At 35.1% G+C, this 19389-nt stretch overlaps 1 protein-coding gene across 1 annotated transcript; it reads right to left on the bottom strand.

Annotated features, from left to right (window-relative positions):
- Positions 1-4452: 4452 nt before the first annotated feature.
- LOC111918227 (phosphatidylinositol 4-kinase alpha 1) lies at positions 4453-15531 on the bottom strand. Its single transcript, XM_023913895.3, has 25 exons — positions 14417-15531; positions 13974-14315; positions 13718-13879; positions 13462-13635; positions 13158-13316; positions 12126-12253; positions 11737-12043; positions 10694-11080; positions 10449-10607; positions 10132-10314; positions 9391-9879; positions 8620-8979; positions 8282-8496; positions 8016-8199; positions 7568-7713; positions 7308-7464; positions 6946-7212; positions 6785-6862; positions 6409-6459; positions 6125-6297; positions 5843-6038; positions 5627-5767; positions 5308-5516; positions 5054-5215; positions 4453-4953 (listed from the first exon to the last, which is right to left on the bottom strand). Exons 1-25 carry the CDS (start codon positions 15314-15316, stop codon positions 4695-4697), a joined length of 5988 nt encoding a protein of 1995 aa, XP_023769663.1. The 5' UTR covers positions 15317-15531; the 3' UTR covers positions 4453-4694.
- Between the last annotated feature and the right edge of the window lie 3858 nt (positions 15532-19389).

Genomic DNA, 19389 nt, shown 5'->3' with positions numbered 1-19389 from the left:
ATTTACATCCCACTCCATAATTTTTCTCAGGTTGACGTAAAGGTCCATAAAATTTGACTTTAGGATCGATGTAGCTTGTACTATTATTATTATTATATTTACCGGGTAAATTGCAAACAATATCATAAAATAAATCCTAGTAGTTTTTCAAGTTTGACAACATATCAATATTTACAATTGGTTCTTTTTTTTTTGATGTGGTAAAGCTACTTCGCGATTTAACATGGTACATTATGTGGTAATTGGTATGCCTTCTAAAATACAATTGTTTATTGTTAATCATGTCATGAAAAGTGGTGTTAATCTCGCAAGAAGAAATTGTCCGTTTGATTTTTTTGTTAAATTTTGTTTGGTAAATATTGTGTTCTTCTATTTGACATCTAGCTAATTGTGATTTTAACTACATCTCTATCACCAATTTGTTTAAGGGCATTAATGTATACTGCTATAACGTTTAGGTATTTTAGTCTTGACATACACACAAGGTTTGTGTAATAAATAATATACCAAGAACATGGTATTGTGGATGTGTTAACTTTTTATGGTTCTCTAATTGTCAATCTCAATTTTGTGGGTTCTAAATCTAGTAATTTGTGACATGTTTAAGAGTCTACTACTGTTACCCAACCCTTGGACCTGCTACTCACGAGGGAGAGCTTGTATTTGGTGTAGCACACATATTTTCATCCTTCATTGTAAGCTCAAATCTTTCATATCTTATATGAATTTTGATTCAAAAAGTTTGATTCAGTTTTCTTTCTATGAAGCTTGATTCAAGAACTATCACCCTGCTTGAGCAGTTGCATTCATACTTGATCCATTTTACCCGATTAGAGACACAAGCGAGAAATACTTGCCCCCTTTCGAATACCTAACTCCAGAACAAGAATGCAAATAAAGCGAGTGATGTATACATATTGTTTTTTTTTACCTCATATTAAATTAAGGGTTAGGTTCTCTTTGTATGCGTTTTTTTTAATTTGAAAATTTAGGATTTATATTTAATTTGAATTTTGTGTGATATTTTGTAACTTTTTATATAATTATTCAACGAGTTTATTCAGATCAGACAGAGACATTTCACTAAAGACAAAACAGTTTAGAATGTTAAAATTGTGATTTTCATTATTCGGCACAGTCATTCAGAGGCTGCCAAACACCCCATTATTCTCACAATTGACACCACTTGAGACGCCACAACGATTTTACGATTATTTGAGGAATTGTGAGATTATCTAACAATTGACACCACTTGAGACACCAAAACACAATGGTTTAGCCGAGAGGAGGAACCGAATATTGTTGGATATGGTTCGGTCCATGATGAGTTGCGCTGTACTTCCAATCAATTTCTAGGGTAATTCATGGAAACTACTACAGGAGTCCTAAACATTGTACCAAAAAAAAGGTTTCCACACACCCTCTGAAATATGGAGTGAGGATGTTCTATGAGTAACATATTTAAAGGTCTGGTGTTGTGAGGCTTACATTTGTTGTGAAACCTCAAGCTCTTAAACATGTCAAGTAAATCCTTAATATATACAAGATCAGTAAGATTTTGTCGACGAAACATTGTGTCTTAAACTAGAAAAATATTATTCTATCTACACATGTAACACTACTAAACCGAAGATCGAATATAAGACAAAACTCCTCGCATCCAAAACGTAACTTGTGTCCTCTAGCTTGAAAACACAACACATAATCATCAAATTCATAATGGATCATTGAAATCAACATTGTATGGATTAGTAGAGGGTCCCCATTCATATTATGTAGCTCCAAGCACGACCTGAATCATGAATTTCTAAATAGTGTTGTTCGAGATAGAGTGGGAGATAACCTCTCCATTATTCCATTCATAAAATGCACCTTTGACTTGATAATCAATAGGGTTATGTAATAGCCCCGGATCAAATGACTTTTTGGACAATATTGAATCACAAGCGAAAATAACATTACACATTTGCACACAAACAGTTACAAGAACATCAATGTGAATAACTCAAACCTTTTGCACATGGTTAACAGGTTACCGTGAAGGTCTCATGGACTTGCATGAACTATTCACAAGAGTTTCATCATTCACGTTGGTTCCAATTCCCTTTACACTACTTCAATTTTGTTTAGGGAAATGGTAAATATGCTTACCAAATCCAAATAACTAAACAAAATAACATGAAATACTAAAACCCACTTCCCAGAGTGTTCACGTAATGGTTACGATTATTATATACCAAAAAGACAAAGGTTTATTGTCTACTTACTTGCATATCGTTCATATTTGTCAACCGAAGATCCTTAGGCGCAAACAAAAATGATGATCTTTACTTTTTTGTGGAAAGAACAAAATAGAAAGTATCATACGACGATGATGAAATGAACTTTTGAAAAGTGTGGACTTCTGAGGCCTTTTTTCTTATGTCAATACTTTGTGAGGTTTGGTTCGCAAACCTAATGTTACCCCGAAGCATACTCTTCAAATATATGGTTCATTTTGTGGGTGATTGTTTAGTTAGTAATTAAAACTTTTTATTTTATTTAGGGTGTTGTTTGGGATTTTTTACCACTAATAAGCATTTAAAAGCGTTTGGATTATGTGAAAATACCTTGTGATTTAAAAAAGCAAATTTTTATAAGTTGTTTTCTTCTAACTTATTTGAAAGTACTTCTAAATTTATTTGAAAGTTAGTATTATAAGTAGAAACCATTTTACCTTTTTATCATTTTTTTTTAACCTTAAAACCCCATACATACTTTCATGACCTACAATGTACATATCAATTTGCAATTCTCCCTTGGGTAAATGTCACTGACGCCCTACAAACTTTTCCGTTTTGGTTTAAAAGATCCATAATGTTATTTTTTCGCTTTCTAGGGGCATAAAGTTCATTTTAATATGTTAAAAAAATCATTATCAGATAATGGAAGAGGTCATCCGGTAAACATTTGCCTAGTCAGAATGATTTACTGCCACATCATTTGAAATTGGTCCACATATGTTGCAATGATTTTGACTCTCTCTCTCTCTCTCATTGATCACAATAGCATCATCATAGCATAAACCCTTCAATAACTTATATTGTACTTTTGTTTTCTAGATTAAAAAATTAAATAGATTTTTTTAATGTTTTATGAACAATATGAATAAATGTTTGATTTCAACCCATCACCAACATCTTTAGTTTGAAACTCCATTTTTGGGGTTTATATTCAAAAACATAAACCAACAGCCATCGCCCACCACCAACATCTTATGTTGTTCACCACCAGCATCTTCCGCTATTTGCCATTATCTTTTTTCCAAGACCAGAAGAAGCAAATCACACCTAGATTTGGAACAAAATCGGGAAAAAAAAAACCGAAACAAAATGTGCCTGAGGAACAGAACACCAGAGGGGACTTCCATGAACGCGAGCTCAATCCCCGCGCCAAAGATGAAAATGAATGGGAGGTCCGATCAGCTGACATAAATCTTTGAGTTTTGTCGTTTTCATTCTTGCATCTGTTTCTTAAGTTTCAAAAACAGCCACCGGCAATAAAAACTTAAAAGGTCTGATTTGGTTCAGATTTACTGTGATTCTTGTTTTTGACAAACAGATCTCGAAACCATCTCTTTGCAGCACAGATATCCCAGATCGCTGATTACAGTCGGAGGTCATGATATCGTTGTTCCCGCTATGTTTAGCGGTAGACATATTGATGTACACAGATTAGATGGCATTCTTGGGTCGATTATGATGGACTTATGTTGTTAGAGGAAGAATGGTGGTTGGTTTTGTAAATGGGAGCAACATCAAAGCTTTGTGGAAGAAGACGATGGATAAAGATGTGAGGAGGATTTTAGTTTAATTTCGATTTTAAGTGAAAAAGCCACGTTAATAAGGAAACTGGTAATTACAGGTTAAGGTCCTTTTTTAACAGGTAAAAATGGACTTTATGCCCCGCCCCCCCACCCAAAAAAAAAAAAAAAAACATAAAGGACCATTTAAAACAGAACCTAATAGTTGGTAGGGTTGGAGTGACATTAACCCTTCTCCCTTTGACTTTTTGATATTTTACATGTATAAACAAAAATTTTCAAACACTAAAAACAATATATCAATTATTATGTTTTGGTACCATATAAAGTAATCAAGACACATTTTTTAAACTCCGTTTTAGTGACACATAAGCTAATAAACACTTTATATACTTAAATAAAATTAAATTTAAAAAAAACAGTACATTGTTTTAAATAAACAAATCTCAAACACCCCTATAAATAAATTTAATGGTGAAACCCGGAAAATACCATATGCACAAGAACTCAAAAGATTTTGTCTTTTGTTGCATTATATATTCCCGGGAATGAGTTGACCATCATCATAAATCTATTTCATTCCAAATTAGTTGAAAATTATGAATTATGTCTAATGATTTCTAAGGAGTTGACAAGAGTTGAAAGGAGACTGGTTGCAATTATGTTAAATAAAAATCAAAAAGATAAAAACCCAAATCCTACAAATTTACCAATTTACAATACCAATCCTGCACTCGTGACAAGTGGAAAAAAAAAACACAAACACCTACAAACTTTATACACAAGTATTTTAATAATAATAAAATAAAAAAAAAAAAAACTCATGACTTCTCACAGCCTCTCTAAAAAGAAGAAGAATGGAAAAATAATTACTTGAAAACTGAAAGTGAATTTACTTCTCGATCCCTTGCTGAAGATATTGAATGAGATCATATCCAGCAGTAGACCATTTATCATATGCATCTACGCATACACGCATCATGAAAGATGCAGCTTCTCTTTCGCTCATTTCCGGATGAAATCTCTTTCTCAGGTTCCCAATCGGGTCCCCTCTGCTAAAACATGGCAACCCGCTTTCCTTCATCATCAACACCGTGCTTATGATCCCCTCCATGTATCGACGCGCAGCCAGGTACCCCTTTACACATAAGCTATTCACAAATACACTTTCATTATTATATTCTATTATATTTGTAGCAGCAGCAAAGAGCAGAGAGCGAAAAAAAGAGAGTTTTGATTTTGAATGAATACCTTACAAACAATATCCAAGTCTCGCTTCTCATGGCTTTAGAGGGATCAAGTAACTGAGTCATCTCGTGACTCAGTTTAAAATGAGCACTTTCAAACCGCATGTTTCCACCGGGTGATGTCTCCAGAATGAATCCAAAATCAATATGGACAAGCCTACCGCAACTGCATATTCATCATGCATGAATTCATGTTCATGTTTTTATTAATTAAAATAAAAATAAATATATAAAAATGAGGTAGGTTAGGTACGGTACCTGTCGAATAAAAGATTTCCATTGTGTCTGTCTTTTGGTTGGAGCAAGAGACTGGCAACAGCATAACCAGCACTACTGATGATGAAATTATGTCGGGCAGCTTCAAAACTTGGAGAACCAACTGCCCCAAAATCTTGTTGGAATATTTCATATAATCCACCATCTGTCGTTTCACCCATCTGGCTTCTACTCCGCGTGTTTGGAACAACCTGCACAAAAATAAATACATATAATTAAATTTCAATTCAACACCATTAGTTTTTTTATTTTATTTTGCTTAAAAATTAGAAGAAAAAGTATGGAAGTTGAAGTAAGTGACCTCAATTATTCCTCTTTCAGGGTCAGTTGGAAGTACTCCATAAGGAAACAGATAAAGATCAAGTCCAACTGCTTCAAATATGTCTTTCAGAAGTGAAATCACTTGTAAAGCAAGTACATCTTGTCTGCAGTCATCTCCAACCTGCATAATAAATATGTATGTGTTTATTTACCATTTCTTCCTACTATTACAGCATTCTACTTATCATGCATATACCTTGAAAATACAAGCTTGTGGTTTTAGATCATTAGGGTCGCCATTTCGATCGGCCACATCAAACGTGATCATAATTGGCACTTTTGCAGCCGACTGTAGCGGTATTCCACTATTCACCTGAATACCCTTCACTAGCTTATTAGGAGCTGTAGGTAGATAAAGATCATCCCCATCCAATTGAATCTTTTCCAACTCTCTGCACCCAAAACAATTTTTTATTTTTATTTTTATTTTTATTTTTTTAAATTAATAAAATACCAAAACAGATATACCTATACCTACCTCTTTATGCCAGCTCTTCTTTCTTCTTTTGGAAGAGGATAAAGAACACCTGATATAGACGTCACTTTTTCAAAAAAGTCAAACTCTCTTTGAAATATGTCACGAGCTTTTGGACTGAAACCATCAATGATGTGTTGTCTAACAAGAGGCAGTAGACCCAAAAAGGCTGTAGTCTGAATCAATCAATACCCACATAATTTAACAATATGACTAATCAACAAAAAAGATAAATGTTGATTGCTTTCTCTTAATCACATACAAAATGGATAAAAGTCGGTCAGTACCTTTGCTGACACACCTTCTTTCCCCACTTGCTCTGGTGTACATGTCTCTCCCTATCATCAATAAATACTTCACTTCAGTTACTACAAACTCACACCTATTCTCATAATACATTCATTAATATACATTTTTGGTCCCTGGCTGTACTTCATTTTTACAATTTTTGTTCCAAAAACTTTTTTTCAACTTTCCTAACAATTTTGGTCCCCATGTCATCTAAGTTAACAGCCTGGTTGTTAAATTTTTCATTATCACCAAAACTGAATATATATATATATACCATAGGGACCAAAATCTTTATGAAACTTCAACTACTACGCTCACTACTCGGGGACCAAAGCTGTAATTTATTTAAAACCAGAGACAAAATGTGCCAACCTGTAAATGCCAAATGAGAATATGAGAGAATACATCACTTCTTTGAGCAGCTCTAATCAGGTATCCCTCAACCAATTTCTGCAGATTAAGGGAATGTTATTACTATTAGTATTTTTTTAATCAGACAATTGAAGTAAATGTAGTTATATAATATACAGCACCTCATCGTCATATCTTAGAGCTTGAATCAGCTGTGGCATGAAAAAGGTTACACGCGAAGGAGGATATGACTCTAATACCCTCAGAATGTAAGCCATCACACGTGGGTGGCCTTTGTATGCTGGTGTGAAATACTCTAAAGCCTGTGTGATTGAACAAGCAGCCCAATGTGTTAACTGTTGCAAAAGTGGTGAATCTTCATCCACAGCTTTTGGAGTCACAAAGTAAGGTAAAGCTTCAGGTATGGTGCGAATCTCTAATATATGTGTCTGCAACATTTAAAAAAAAAAAGGTGTCGCTAAAATCTAATATAAATTATAAAACAAAATTTTATTTATATATTATAGAAAATGGAGATAGTTACCTGAACCAAGTGAGTTAGTTCCATTTTAAGAGGAGAATTTGTAGGAAATCTAGCACCTAAAGAGAAAGCAATCCGAGGGTCAACAGCAAATGCTGTTCTTGCATGTTCAATCCATTTCTCTGGGTTAATCTTAGGCTTCCAGGATGTGATGATCTCTCTGAGGGTAAATTAGTAAATGATAATGTTATTAGTCATAGTCTCATAGATAATGGAAAAAAGATGAAAAGGTTGAAGACATGGAAATGGTGGAAAATATTTACTTAGAGCCAGGAAGAGGAACAGGCATAGCCCAAACATCAAGCCTTTCAGCTTCATGCTGACAGAGCATTAAAAGTAGCTGCTTTCTTTGGGCCCTACCAACAGCATAATTCTCCATTGTTCCCCAAACAGGGTGATATGAATCCTTCTGGATTTACCAATTTAAACACAATCATCAGATATAAAAAAACAAAACAGAAAATTTGCAATATTGTTGTTTTAGGGTTGTTTCTTATTTTTCCCCTTGTTAAGTGTTGTATGGGTAAAGTGGCTGAACAAATCGTCTGAATGAGATTAAATGACCATTTTATCCTTACATTCCAAAATACAAATTTCACAATATTCTATCAATTTTAATGAGAGGAGTTGGGATGAAGAAAAGAAAGGAAAAATATATAAATAGTCAACATCATTCTGTGCAGATTAAGTCAAAAAGAAACAGCCTCTTACCATATTAAGCAAAGCATTTCCATTTTCTTGGCCTTGTAGTTTTGAATCATTTTGAGGAACATCCATTCGCTGATTTAACAAAAATTGGACAAAAGAATGAACAGATTGAGCTTCACTGTGTGCAAAATTTCCATTATTCGTCTCAAACCACTCAGGCTGATGGCAAAACCAGCCTAATGAAGCCCTGTAGCAGTTGGAAAATGGAAATTAATTGAAGAGGACAAATGAGTAAAGCAAAGAGTAGAAAGTAAAATAATATTAAATACCGATAAATCCTATCTTCTAGAAGCTGAAGTCCTAATTTAAACTTGTGCAAATTCCCCTGAAATTGGCATGAGCATAATTTAAGTCCAAGCAGCATGAGAGTGAAAAAAGAACCAGTGGCGGCTGGATGGCGGGAAAATCTCCATGGGAATTTGGTAGTCCCTTGTAACATTCTACCAAGAAGCAAGAGTTGTTCCACACTGTTGTGTCGAACCACCTGTAAAAACATACAACTGTTTAGATGAAGACAAGAATATGTATGTAAAAGTAAAACTGTATTCCAATCAACTAGAGACTAGCATAAAAGAAAGTTGTGTGAGTGTGAATAAAGATGAGTGACCTCAAAACGATCAATGAAGAAGCCAAGCCAGAGGCGATGTGCTAGAATCTCTTGAACAGGGTCCTTTTCAGGTGGTGATTCTGGCTCACCAGGTGCAAGTTGAGGCCTTAATTTGGCAGCTGGGCCATGGAATCTGACTTGGGATGCAAAGAGTCCCCGTTTGGTGTCAATTGTCCATAGCCATGCATCAACAAGTTCTGCAAGGACTACACAACCCAATTCAGGTGCTGCAGACACTAACCATGTCCATATGAAAATACCCGTTTCCATTGCATCAGGTGTAGAAATATAAGCTGGACACCAGCAAAGAAGTCGCAGGAGTTGTGAGAAGCTTTCTGCATTGGGTTTTGCATCTGATGCCTGAATTTTTCATTTCATTATCATTTAGCAACTATTAGGAAAACAAATACCAAAATACATACATAGCTTTCTACTACTTGGATTTATTTCAACAGGTTTCTATCATTAGTTTATTCTGTATTCATATTTAAGTTGTAAAACCTTCGATATTATTTGAATAATTATTTATTTATATGTTAATGTCAAGTAATGTTTTTTGTTGATAAATATGGCATGTGCTTAAAAGATAACAAATTAGATGAGGGTGGTTTGTAAAAGATTCTAGATGGATGATGCTAAATATTTTCGAAAAAAAAGTTTATGCATTGAAAAAGGTTTGTGACTTTTAGTTGAGGGAATGCTGACGTGGAAAAAATAAAAAGTCTTTAACAGGTTATAACCATTGTGAATCCTCTTTCATTTTATTCTTACCAGACTTGATAGTAGTAAAGCAGTTGCCTGTGAGCACGTCTCACGAAAAGAAGACTTGTCAACACTTCCACCTTTCTCAGCCATGGAAACAAACTTCTGAAGAAGCCTTACAAACTTATTAAGCAATATCTCCCCAAACGACTGCTTTTTAGGTGCAACTTCAGAGCCCTTATCATCATCATCATCATCATCTGCACCATCTATGTTCTCATATAACCTTTTCATGCCAGCAATTTCCCCTGCATGATTACACTTCACTGTAGCACTAACAATAGCAGTGCTAAGAACCTCGATATTAAACGCCTCTGTTGACTTCAAATTTCCACCCGATGCAGCAGCTGCAGATGCCATTACTGCAGGAATGTTGGCAGTTTTTTTACCCTTCCAACAATCCGTTTTCCCTGTTCCTATTTTTATTTCAGATAAAAGAGAAACAACGTCTGTGGTGGGCTGTGCTTTTTGCCATGTGTTTGCTTTACAAAGTTGCTCCTGAAATGTTTATGTTTGGACACAGTCAGTTTGTTAGACTTACTAAACTACAAAGTGAACCTTCTGAGACTATAGGGTTGTTTCTTCTTTTACTTAAACTGGACAGAATGACTTAACGAGTTAACTTTAAAATTGATGAGTATTGTGAAATTTGTTTTTTTGGAATACAAGGGTAATATGGTCATTAAGTCTCACTTAAAAGGTTTATTCAGTCTAGAATATGAGGGTAATATGGTCATTAACGTCACAAACCTGAAGAAGACCTTGGGTGGTGCATGGAGCATAGGATAGTGAATCAACAATCCATTCCTTGACAACACTTTGGTACAAAGAGCGAACAGAAGCTACTGAAGCGGGATCATTCACAAGAGATGAAGGGGGATCACCATTCACAGAGAACAAAAGAGAATCCAGACAAGATGATTTCCACAGGATCTGCACCCAATAGAATGTTACTTAAAGTAAAGGGCAAATCATTTACTCTTTTTACCATTATAGGTAATGTAATTTATTTTTTACAGGTGAGCATATAAAAGCTCATTAATTTGTAATACAAATGAAAACTTTACCTGTGGAAATCTCTCTCTCAACTGAGACAGCAGATTAACTGATACATCCCGAATGTGTTCTTCTCTAACAGACAAACTCTTTATGAGAAAACAAGCATGGACAGCCAGAGTTGACTCTCTGACCTCAGCAGCATCTCCTGTCTCGCATATTTGAGCCTCCTGCATCCATTACAAGATTCACCTAACATTCCACACATAAAAATAAAAATGCATAATATAAAGGAATTCATAAGAAAAAGAATCACCAGCCATGATAATGCAGTCTCAAAAGCACGATGAACAATGGCCATTAAGCATTGCAAGACAGCTGGCATAAGATTTGGGCTTTTCAGATACTCAAAAACACAACTGAAGGCACTTCTAGAAGCAGTGGAATTAGGACCATGATTAAGGATTCCACCATTGCTGCTAAACCGTATAATTTCCACAAATGCCACTGCAAGAAGATAAGTTGCCTTCACCCCTGAAATTGTGGTCATTGATCCAACCTCAACACGTCCTCCTAATGCAGCTGAAAGAGCTGTTCTTTGATTTACAGCAGCTTTCTCATTTCCATTTCCTCTACGACTACCAGGGTTATGAAGGGCATTAAGTTCTAATTCGTCCTCTAGCCATTTTACAGAGCTCACAACCTGACAAAGAATATAAAATCACAAAATTCATGTTTTTGGTTTTGCACATTTTACAGTTCTCACAGAAGCAGGAGAGTTAAACATAACCACATGGTGCCATTAATGTCAAGAACAGATTCAAGAACATTGTAAAATGAACGTATGGACAAAAAATGTTTATAAAAGAAAATATTGGCCCTAAAATATTGGATTTTTAAACTATAAAATTTTTTGAATAACGATCCCATCGACTTATAGCTTTCTACATAGAGAATATTTTAAAGAATAATATATTTTATTTTAGCAAGTTATATAAATAATTTAAAATTGATATATTAACAAATTACTCAACAACCAGTATAACTAAAATATTATAAATTTTAAAACAAATCATATGCACATATAATATGTTACAAAACCTCTATTCAAAAATAAGAGAAATTTACAAATTTAGTCTATGTGGTATACTGTTTCCTCAGTTTTGGTACAGGGACAAAATGGCCATTTTAAAATATTTAATCAACTTAGATGACACAGTAACCAAAATCGTTAGAAAACTTCAAGATAAGGACCAAATTTGCAAGAGAAAACTTTTAGAGAACAAAATTGAAAAAATCAGCTATGCTCAAAGACCAAAAAAGTTTTAAAAAATAAAAATAAAGCCAACGGTTACATACGAGGGGTGGGGTCCCTTGAGAAATGCGTTGAACAGCAGAAGACCATTGAGGATTCCACATGTAGGGCCCACCCACAGCTTGAAGGGCAACAGCAGTTGTATTCCCTCCATTGTTTAATGTTGTAGAATTTGGCTTCACTGAGACTGGAGACCTCAAAATTGGGGGTGCCAAGCCAAAAAGAGCAATGTAGAACCATAGGTTACGAAATAACTTCATGAGTGAAGGTTCGACATCGACCGTTGGATCAAAATCAGAACAGATTTCAGCCACAGCAGGAAGTAAAGGCCCAAGAAAATCAGCTCCACTACTGCAAATAAGAAAGAATATATTTTTCAGATAATTTTGGCATATAATGATATTATATATTATACATATATTCCATATTATACCTTCCACTTTTGGACTCAGCAGCTAAGCCTACATCTGAGCATAAAGACAGCAGGCGATGACGAAAGTCCACACGAAGTTTTTCATTGGTAAGGCCTTTAGCTATGGATTGAAATCCTGCAGGAAGAGTCTTGAATGTAATTGAACCAGTGAGCATCTAAGGTGAGGATTTACAGAAAGTATACTGAATGTGAACTTATAAAAATTCATTCTTGATGTAAAACAGTTCTAAAATCAAACTTATATTATATATAGTAAGCAAGTATACTAAGGGGCAGTTTCTTTTTTCTCCTAATTGACTGTTGTAGGGATAAAATACTCAATCCATAAATGATGTCTGTCTGGAGTAAGTGTTGTATAAACAAAGACTGTTTTTTTTTTCTTTTTTTGACCGAATGAATGGTTTAAACATGACAAAATGACCATTTTACCCGTCTGTCTAGATGTTATGCAGGATAATAATTGATTGTTTGGTAATATATATGTATATATATATACACAATAACATTGTACTTTAACAATTCACAATAATGCTTTCCAATTTATGATAATAACCAAAATTATCCAAGACAAAATATGCCCAAATTCAAAATTTTAGTTTTTTAAGATTTGGATTTAAAGAGCTTGCAATCAAATATAAAAAACAAAAAAATATGTGTTACATGATAATTTCATCATTTTTATCATCTTGATATGTATGACATCAAATGGGATGGTGGAATCTTTTTGTTTTTTTACAATTGCATGATATTTTTATACTTTTGAATAAAATTCTATGGTTTTTTGTGGACTTATAAAGATCAATAGATGTATAAGTATTTTCTGATTTCATTTTTCATCTTTATTTCATACTACATAAGCCAACACTAATTATAAATCCTTATAACTTCTTTTGTCTGCATTAATTCAATTAAATCAAAAAGAAACACCGCCTACATGTATTTGATAAAGATTTCTCTGTGCCAGTTTTCTGTCTAGTTCAACTTACAAAAGATATATAAGTAAATAAGGGGCATAACTCCAGCAGGACATACCTCAACACGTTCTGTATTCGCCTCTGGTGGCAAGGTCCTGCTTTCAGCAGATCCAATGGTGGAAAGTTTACTTAAGTAACTTCTTATCATTAACACAACAGCTTCACGATAAGACTTCTCAAAACCTAAACTTGCAATGCGAGAAACAGCATCAAGAAGCTGCAGTGATTCACCAAAGAAAGTTTGAGAATGCCTTCATATAACAACAAGAGATTTTGATATGCCTTTTAACAAGAAAAATGAGTGATTTAAAGAAATAGGACTTATAATCATAATAAAACATGATTAAAGATAAGTATCATACTCGCAGACGTAATAAGCCAGGTGTTGAAGCATCACCCTCCTCCAAACTTTCAATGAAAAGTGGCAAGATAGTGTCAACCACTTCAGTTTTTTTAACTTGTACATTTAACTCTGCAAGCAACCGGATGACATTGAGCTGTACAATAGGAACTGCCTGCTTCTCTTTGGCATTATCCTGAAGTTATATATACATATAGATGATAAGAATTTATATTTTTATCAAAGTAAAATGCTTAATAAGAAAGTATATAACCAACCTCCTCCTCATAGTCATTGCGCTCACGAATACTTGTAGCAAGTCCCATAATAAATGTATCCACAGGAGCTCGATCCTTGGTCCATCCATAGTCGATAATCTCACAGCTTGCCTTCAAGACACTCTCAAACATAGCTCCCTGGCTGCTTGCCCAAGTATCAGCCTACAAGATAAATTCAAAGAAAAAAACATTCAGCTCACTAAAGAAACTAAAGAAGATACAGAACTTATCACAGATCAAACAAAAAGATATATACTTGAGCACATGTAGTTAGCACAAGGGGTTTAAACCGTATAAACAGAACCCGTAGTAGATGACCTCCACGTGTAACAGCAATTTTAGAGATACCATCAAGCAACGAACTGAAAAGATCTTCACAAATTCGCAGCTTGCGCCACACTGAATATACACAAGCTTCTGCTGCTTCTACTAACAAGGCCAAAGCTCCATGCAATAACTTCTTTGCTGATTTCCCATCTGAATCAAGAGATGCAAGACTTCTGACTTTCAACTTAACTGCAGCTTTGTATACAGAAAGTTTTGTGTTGATTCTAGCTTTCAGTAATGAGCCCTGCTCCGACCAATCACGCTTCCTTATCTGCCCAAGAAATGGAAATTCATATACTAGCTCTTAAATGGTGGAGTTGTTTCGCAATGCAAATGAACAGAAAACAAAGCAATATTTTATGCAAATCTTACCTTGAGAAAAGATGAAATTGATTTGAGTTGATCCTTTGTAATAATGTGCAGCCGTTCCAAAAGCTTGGGATCAATCTGTGTTTTATCAAGAATATGTCCGATTAATTTGAAGGCAATCTCCTGTTTCTCAAGATTCTCCACCAATTCCTCTTCAAAGTAAGCAGCCCCCCTCCTATCACTACCAGAGGGAGTCCCTATTGTAGCCCATCCACCAGTGGTTCCCCCGTTGGTAACTATAGCCTTTGAATTGGCATCATCTACACCGCCATTAGATGAACTGGAAGCAGCAACGTTGCTAACACTAACTGGAGAGCTCTGTGAAGAGGAATTGGACCCCATTATAGCTTTAGGAGAACTGCTGCTTGGAAGAGCAAAGTCTAGGCCATCAAGTAAAGAAGTAACTAATTTATTTGCATCTGATGGGATAATAGGAGGGAAACTCTCAGATAAAACGCTCAGAAAGGCCTTGGAAATCGCTATATCACCACATCTATCATTAACAGCAATAAAAACAATGTCTCCCATGAACCTTGCCACATCAGAGTCGAACTCCGGATACAGTTCAGCTGCTTTGCAAACATACCCAAAGAATTCCGCATAAAAAGAAGCAATCGAAGAGTTCCCAAACGATTTTGGCCAGAATGATTGTTCAAAGGAAGCTGGAATTGCTCTTATGAACTCAAGAGCAATCGTTCGAGGACGGGTATCACTGTAATTGCCGCATTTGGAGATGAATCGGGCTGTTACAAGAACCGCATTGAGCTGAGAACGTGAAATTCTCGGAGATCCGGATAGGAGAGACTCCGACGGAGGACACCGGCTGCAAATCCAGGCAATTTTGTCGGAAAACTGATTAGGGTTCTGCGCGATCAAATCGCATAGCTCCGTCAATGCCTCCATTATCAACCAATGATCAGATAGTGAAAAAACAAATTCCTTAAATCAAATCTTCATAACAAATTGTAAGGTTTTGACTATAAGATCACGAAGCCACTAATTTGGGGAAAATAATACATAAAATTGCGAGTCAAATGCAAGGTTCTTATGTAATCTTCCCCTTTGCTCATTGTAAACCCTCGTCTATGTATGCCTTGTTTCTTTTGCCGTCTTTCTCTTTCCTCAAAAGCTAAATCCACTTTTATTAATTTAAAGCAATAACTATTTTCTATGTTATTATCATGTTTGATCCAAATTTAACTAGCTAACTTACTCCTAAGGCCAAGCGGAGTGGCACTCGCCGTACTCGCTAGAACACGGCTCCCTAGCGACTGTTGTTAGAGGGTCTGGAGACGCGCCAAGTTTTTGGCGAGAACAGAGAGAAGGCTATGCACGAATTTGATTGTCTGGAGAGCGTTTAACCGAATTGTTTGTTGCTTGACCGAATTCAATTGTTGAATTTAATTTTAACAACTTATTACCAACTTTCATTAAAAAATTCAATTACTATAAATCAAACCAACAATTTACACACACAAAATATCATATCTCTCTCACAAACTCTCTCAATTCACCAAGGAAAAATTTCTTATCTCAAACAAATAAAACTCCAAAAACCAACAAAATGAAAGCTTCAAACATTTCATCACTAAACCTTCCACCTCCAAACACTCAATCCTCAACCCTTCCATCACCATCATGTTATCGACCATCATTTGATCAACCAATTCCCTATTCCGCTAGTTACTACTTTCTTACAATGACTCCGCAAATGCTTTCATTCAATCCGTTCTCTTCTCAACAAATGACATTTTACCACAACCATTCTCAACCAACACATCGTCCTAATGTCGATCTTGATTCATTTGAAAACGGTTGAAAAAACTCAATTCTTCAACCGTAAAGTAATTTTCAATCCCAACCACATCACGTACTCGACGAGTCAACCGATTCTTCTGATGAAGGCCCCGTTGAAGATCCCGTTCAAGAGTCATTTCAAGAGCCCAAGGTCGAACCACAAGTACAAAAAATAATGATAACTAAGTATATATATATATATATATATATACACACACACACGAGGGCTCCACGTAGAGGGTGCACGGATGATGAAGAGAATGCATTAGCATAGTCATGGTTAGATGTGTTGGAGGACCCGATCCACAGCAACAACCAAGACTCAATAACCTTCAAATCAAAAGTTTAGCTTAATTTTTGTCAACGCATGAAAAGGAAGTACCACAATCCCGATTCACTTTACTCGAAATGAAGGATCGACAACCGAGCCGCAATGGAGTTCAACGGCATCTACCTGAACGCGATCTGCAACCCCTAAAAACGGTGCAACTAAGGTGGATGACATGGCTAACGTCCCTCGTATTTACAAGGCGAAAGCCAAAAGAGCTTTTGCCAATGAGTTTGGGGAGTTGTGAAATGCAATCGAAAATAGCTAGATCTAAAAAGTCTCGATAATTACGCGGGGATGTCCAAACGAAACAAAACTTCAAAGTCTACCCACGATCAATATTCTGATGCGCGTATTGGAGGGATTGACCTCAACAATGATGAGCCATATGAACTTCCAACTCGTCCTATGGAACGAGACAAAGCAAAAAAAAAAAAAAAAAGCTCAAGGTGCTCAAAGCTCATCGACTAAAATGGAGGAGATTAGGGACGGTCTCCGAAGGTTGGACAATAAGCTTGATGCTTTATTAGAAATGAGAAAGGAAAAAGAAAGAAATCATGCATTGAAGCTTTGGTTAAAACAGGGGAAAAACGTGTCTCAGGATGATCGTCGGGTGTTCAACAATGCAAGAAAGGACCTTGCAAAACAATATAATTGGGACTAAATCGTGTTTTATGTCTTAAGTAAGTCTTAAGTCGTTTACTTAGTATTAAATCGACATTTTAAATTATGTTTTAGGTAGTATTAAATCGTGTTTTAAGTCTAAAGTAGTATTAAATCGTGTTTTAAATTGTTGTAATCGCTTTTATTTAATATGAAATGTGTGTCGTTAAAAAAAATATGTCATATTAAATAAATCGAAAAAATGTTTGTGTATTATTAAAAAAAATGTTTGTTTATTAAAATAAAGTAATTAAATTAAACTAGAAAAAAAAATAAAAAAAAATAGAGTGATAGAAGTGCTACCACTCCCTACCAAATGTTAAGATTATGTGCTAAATGGAAAAAAAAATGTGGTGGCACTCAAAAAGTTTACATTGCAAGGTGCTATGAGTGTTACCACTCCCCTTATCCTAAGACTCAAAGGAAATGATGACGGTTTGGCCGCACTCCGTGCCACATAAGCAAGGAAACACCGCATCCTATGCGGTCTTGAGTGTGGTTTGGCCGCACCTCTCCCATTTTCTGCCGCGTTTTTTGATTGGATACCATAAAAGTGACCGTTTGAACAGTCAAAAAATTATATACATACGTACGTGTGTGTGTGTGTATATATATATATATATATATATATATATATATATATATGGTAAATTACACGGATGGTCCATGTGTTTTATGGTAATCTGCACCCTTGGTCTCTAACAACTCTTTTTAACTCGGACCATCCCTAAAATTTATTTTTGTTTCAAATTTAGTCCCCGATTAACTTAAAATGACTAATATACCCTTATAGACTTTTTTAAAATTTTAATGATTTATTCGTTTGTTATTATTATATAAAATAAAAAAATTAGAAAAAAAATCCTAAACTGAATATCCTTCTCTCTCCCACGGTGATACTCAGCCTTCAACTCCTTCAAATCAGGCTCTCTATGGCCGCCTCTCATTCTCTTCTTCCTGTCACGTCTCCAGTGACCATCTCTCTACAACCCCCTCTTTTCGACCATTATGTTGCCACATCCCTTCGACATATTGTCTCCCTCCCACACCCTTCATATTCCTTCGTCGTGTAAAACATCGATTTATGGAAAACGATTTCTCAAGGGGATCCACAAGGCGGTATTTGATTCTGGTACTTCACTATTTTTGATTTATTTTGCAGGCATTATGGGGCGTGGAACTTGGAGCTTAGATGCATGGAGCATGGAGGACGGAACTTGGAGCTTTGGAGCACGAAGAGAAGATGAAACGATGGGTCATGCCAAAAACACATGGGCAAAAGGCATAACCATGCTAAAAACGCATGGTCTTATGGAAAGCACGTGAACTTTAATTAAAAACAGGAGAACGTCATTTGTAGAGAAAAGAACGGTTTTGTGGAGCAGTTTGGGGCGATCTTGGGCGATTCTAAGAGATTTCATGGAGCTTTTGAGAAGACCTAATCATTGCAAACACTTTTGATTTCATTTTAGTAAGCATTAAACATTTCAATTTCATCTTTATTCTTGTTTGATTTGTTCTTAGCCATGTGTGGCTAAGAAACCCTAGTTTCTAGTTCTTGTTCAAAACATGTTGATTGTTTGACTTGAAACATGTGATTTGATGTTTGATTTGTGATTCTATTCTAGTGATTATGTTCTTGTTTAAACTATAATCCTTAAATTTGATTTGTGTTTGATTGGCCACTTTCATGAATTGAATTTTTGTGTAGTTAATTAACTTTAATCCCAAAATTAATTCCAAATTAATTTATGATTAACAATTAATTAAAAAAACATGATTTCTAATTAATATGTTATTTTCATAACATATTAATAAATCATTTTATATACTAATTTATTATTCCAAATAATAAATTCAACCTCTCCCTCAAATAATCATCCTGTTTGGTTGCTAGTGTAGAGGCAACCCAAAAGGACTATACTACTATCAATTCAAGTACCTACCAATTATAGATATGAGCTTAGACACCTAATACATCAGTCTCCCACTTGGATAAGTCTAATAACTATAATTGTAAGTATAACTTAAAAAATTGACTAACAAATTGTAGCTCTCAAAGCCGCTGTCGAACTCTAACCTAGTCGGTAACGAAACTAGTAATAATAATCAATGTGATGTGTTTTAATTATGTATTTGTTATATATATATATATATATATATATATATATATATATATATATATATA

The sequence above is a fragment of the Lactuca sativa genome, chromosome 9 (genome assembly GCF_002870075.4).
Source record: "Lactuca sativa cultivar Salinas chromosome 9, Lsat_Salinas_v11, whole genome shotgun sequence".
Classification (NCBI taxonomy): Eukaryota; Viridiplantae; Streptophyta; class Magnoliopsida; order Asterales; family Asteraceae; genus Lactuca; species Lactuca sativa.
The sequence above is the reverse complement of the archived record's forward strand: the minus strand, read 5'-3'. Positions and strand labels throughout refer to the sequence as shown.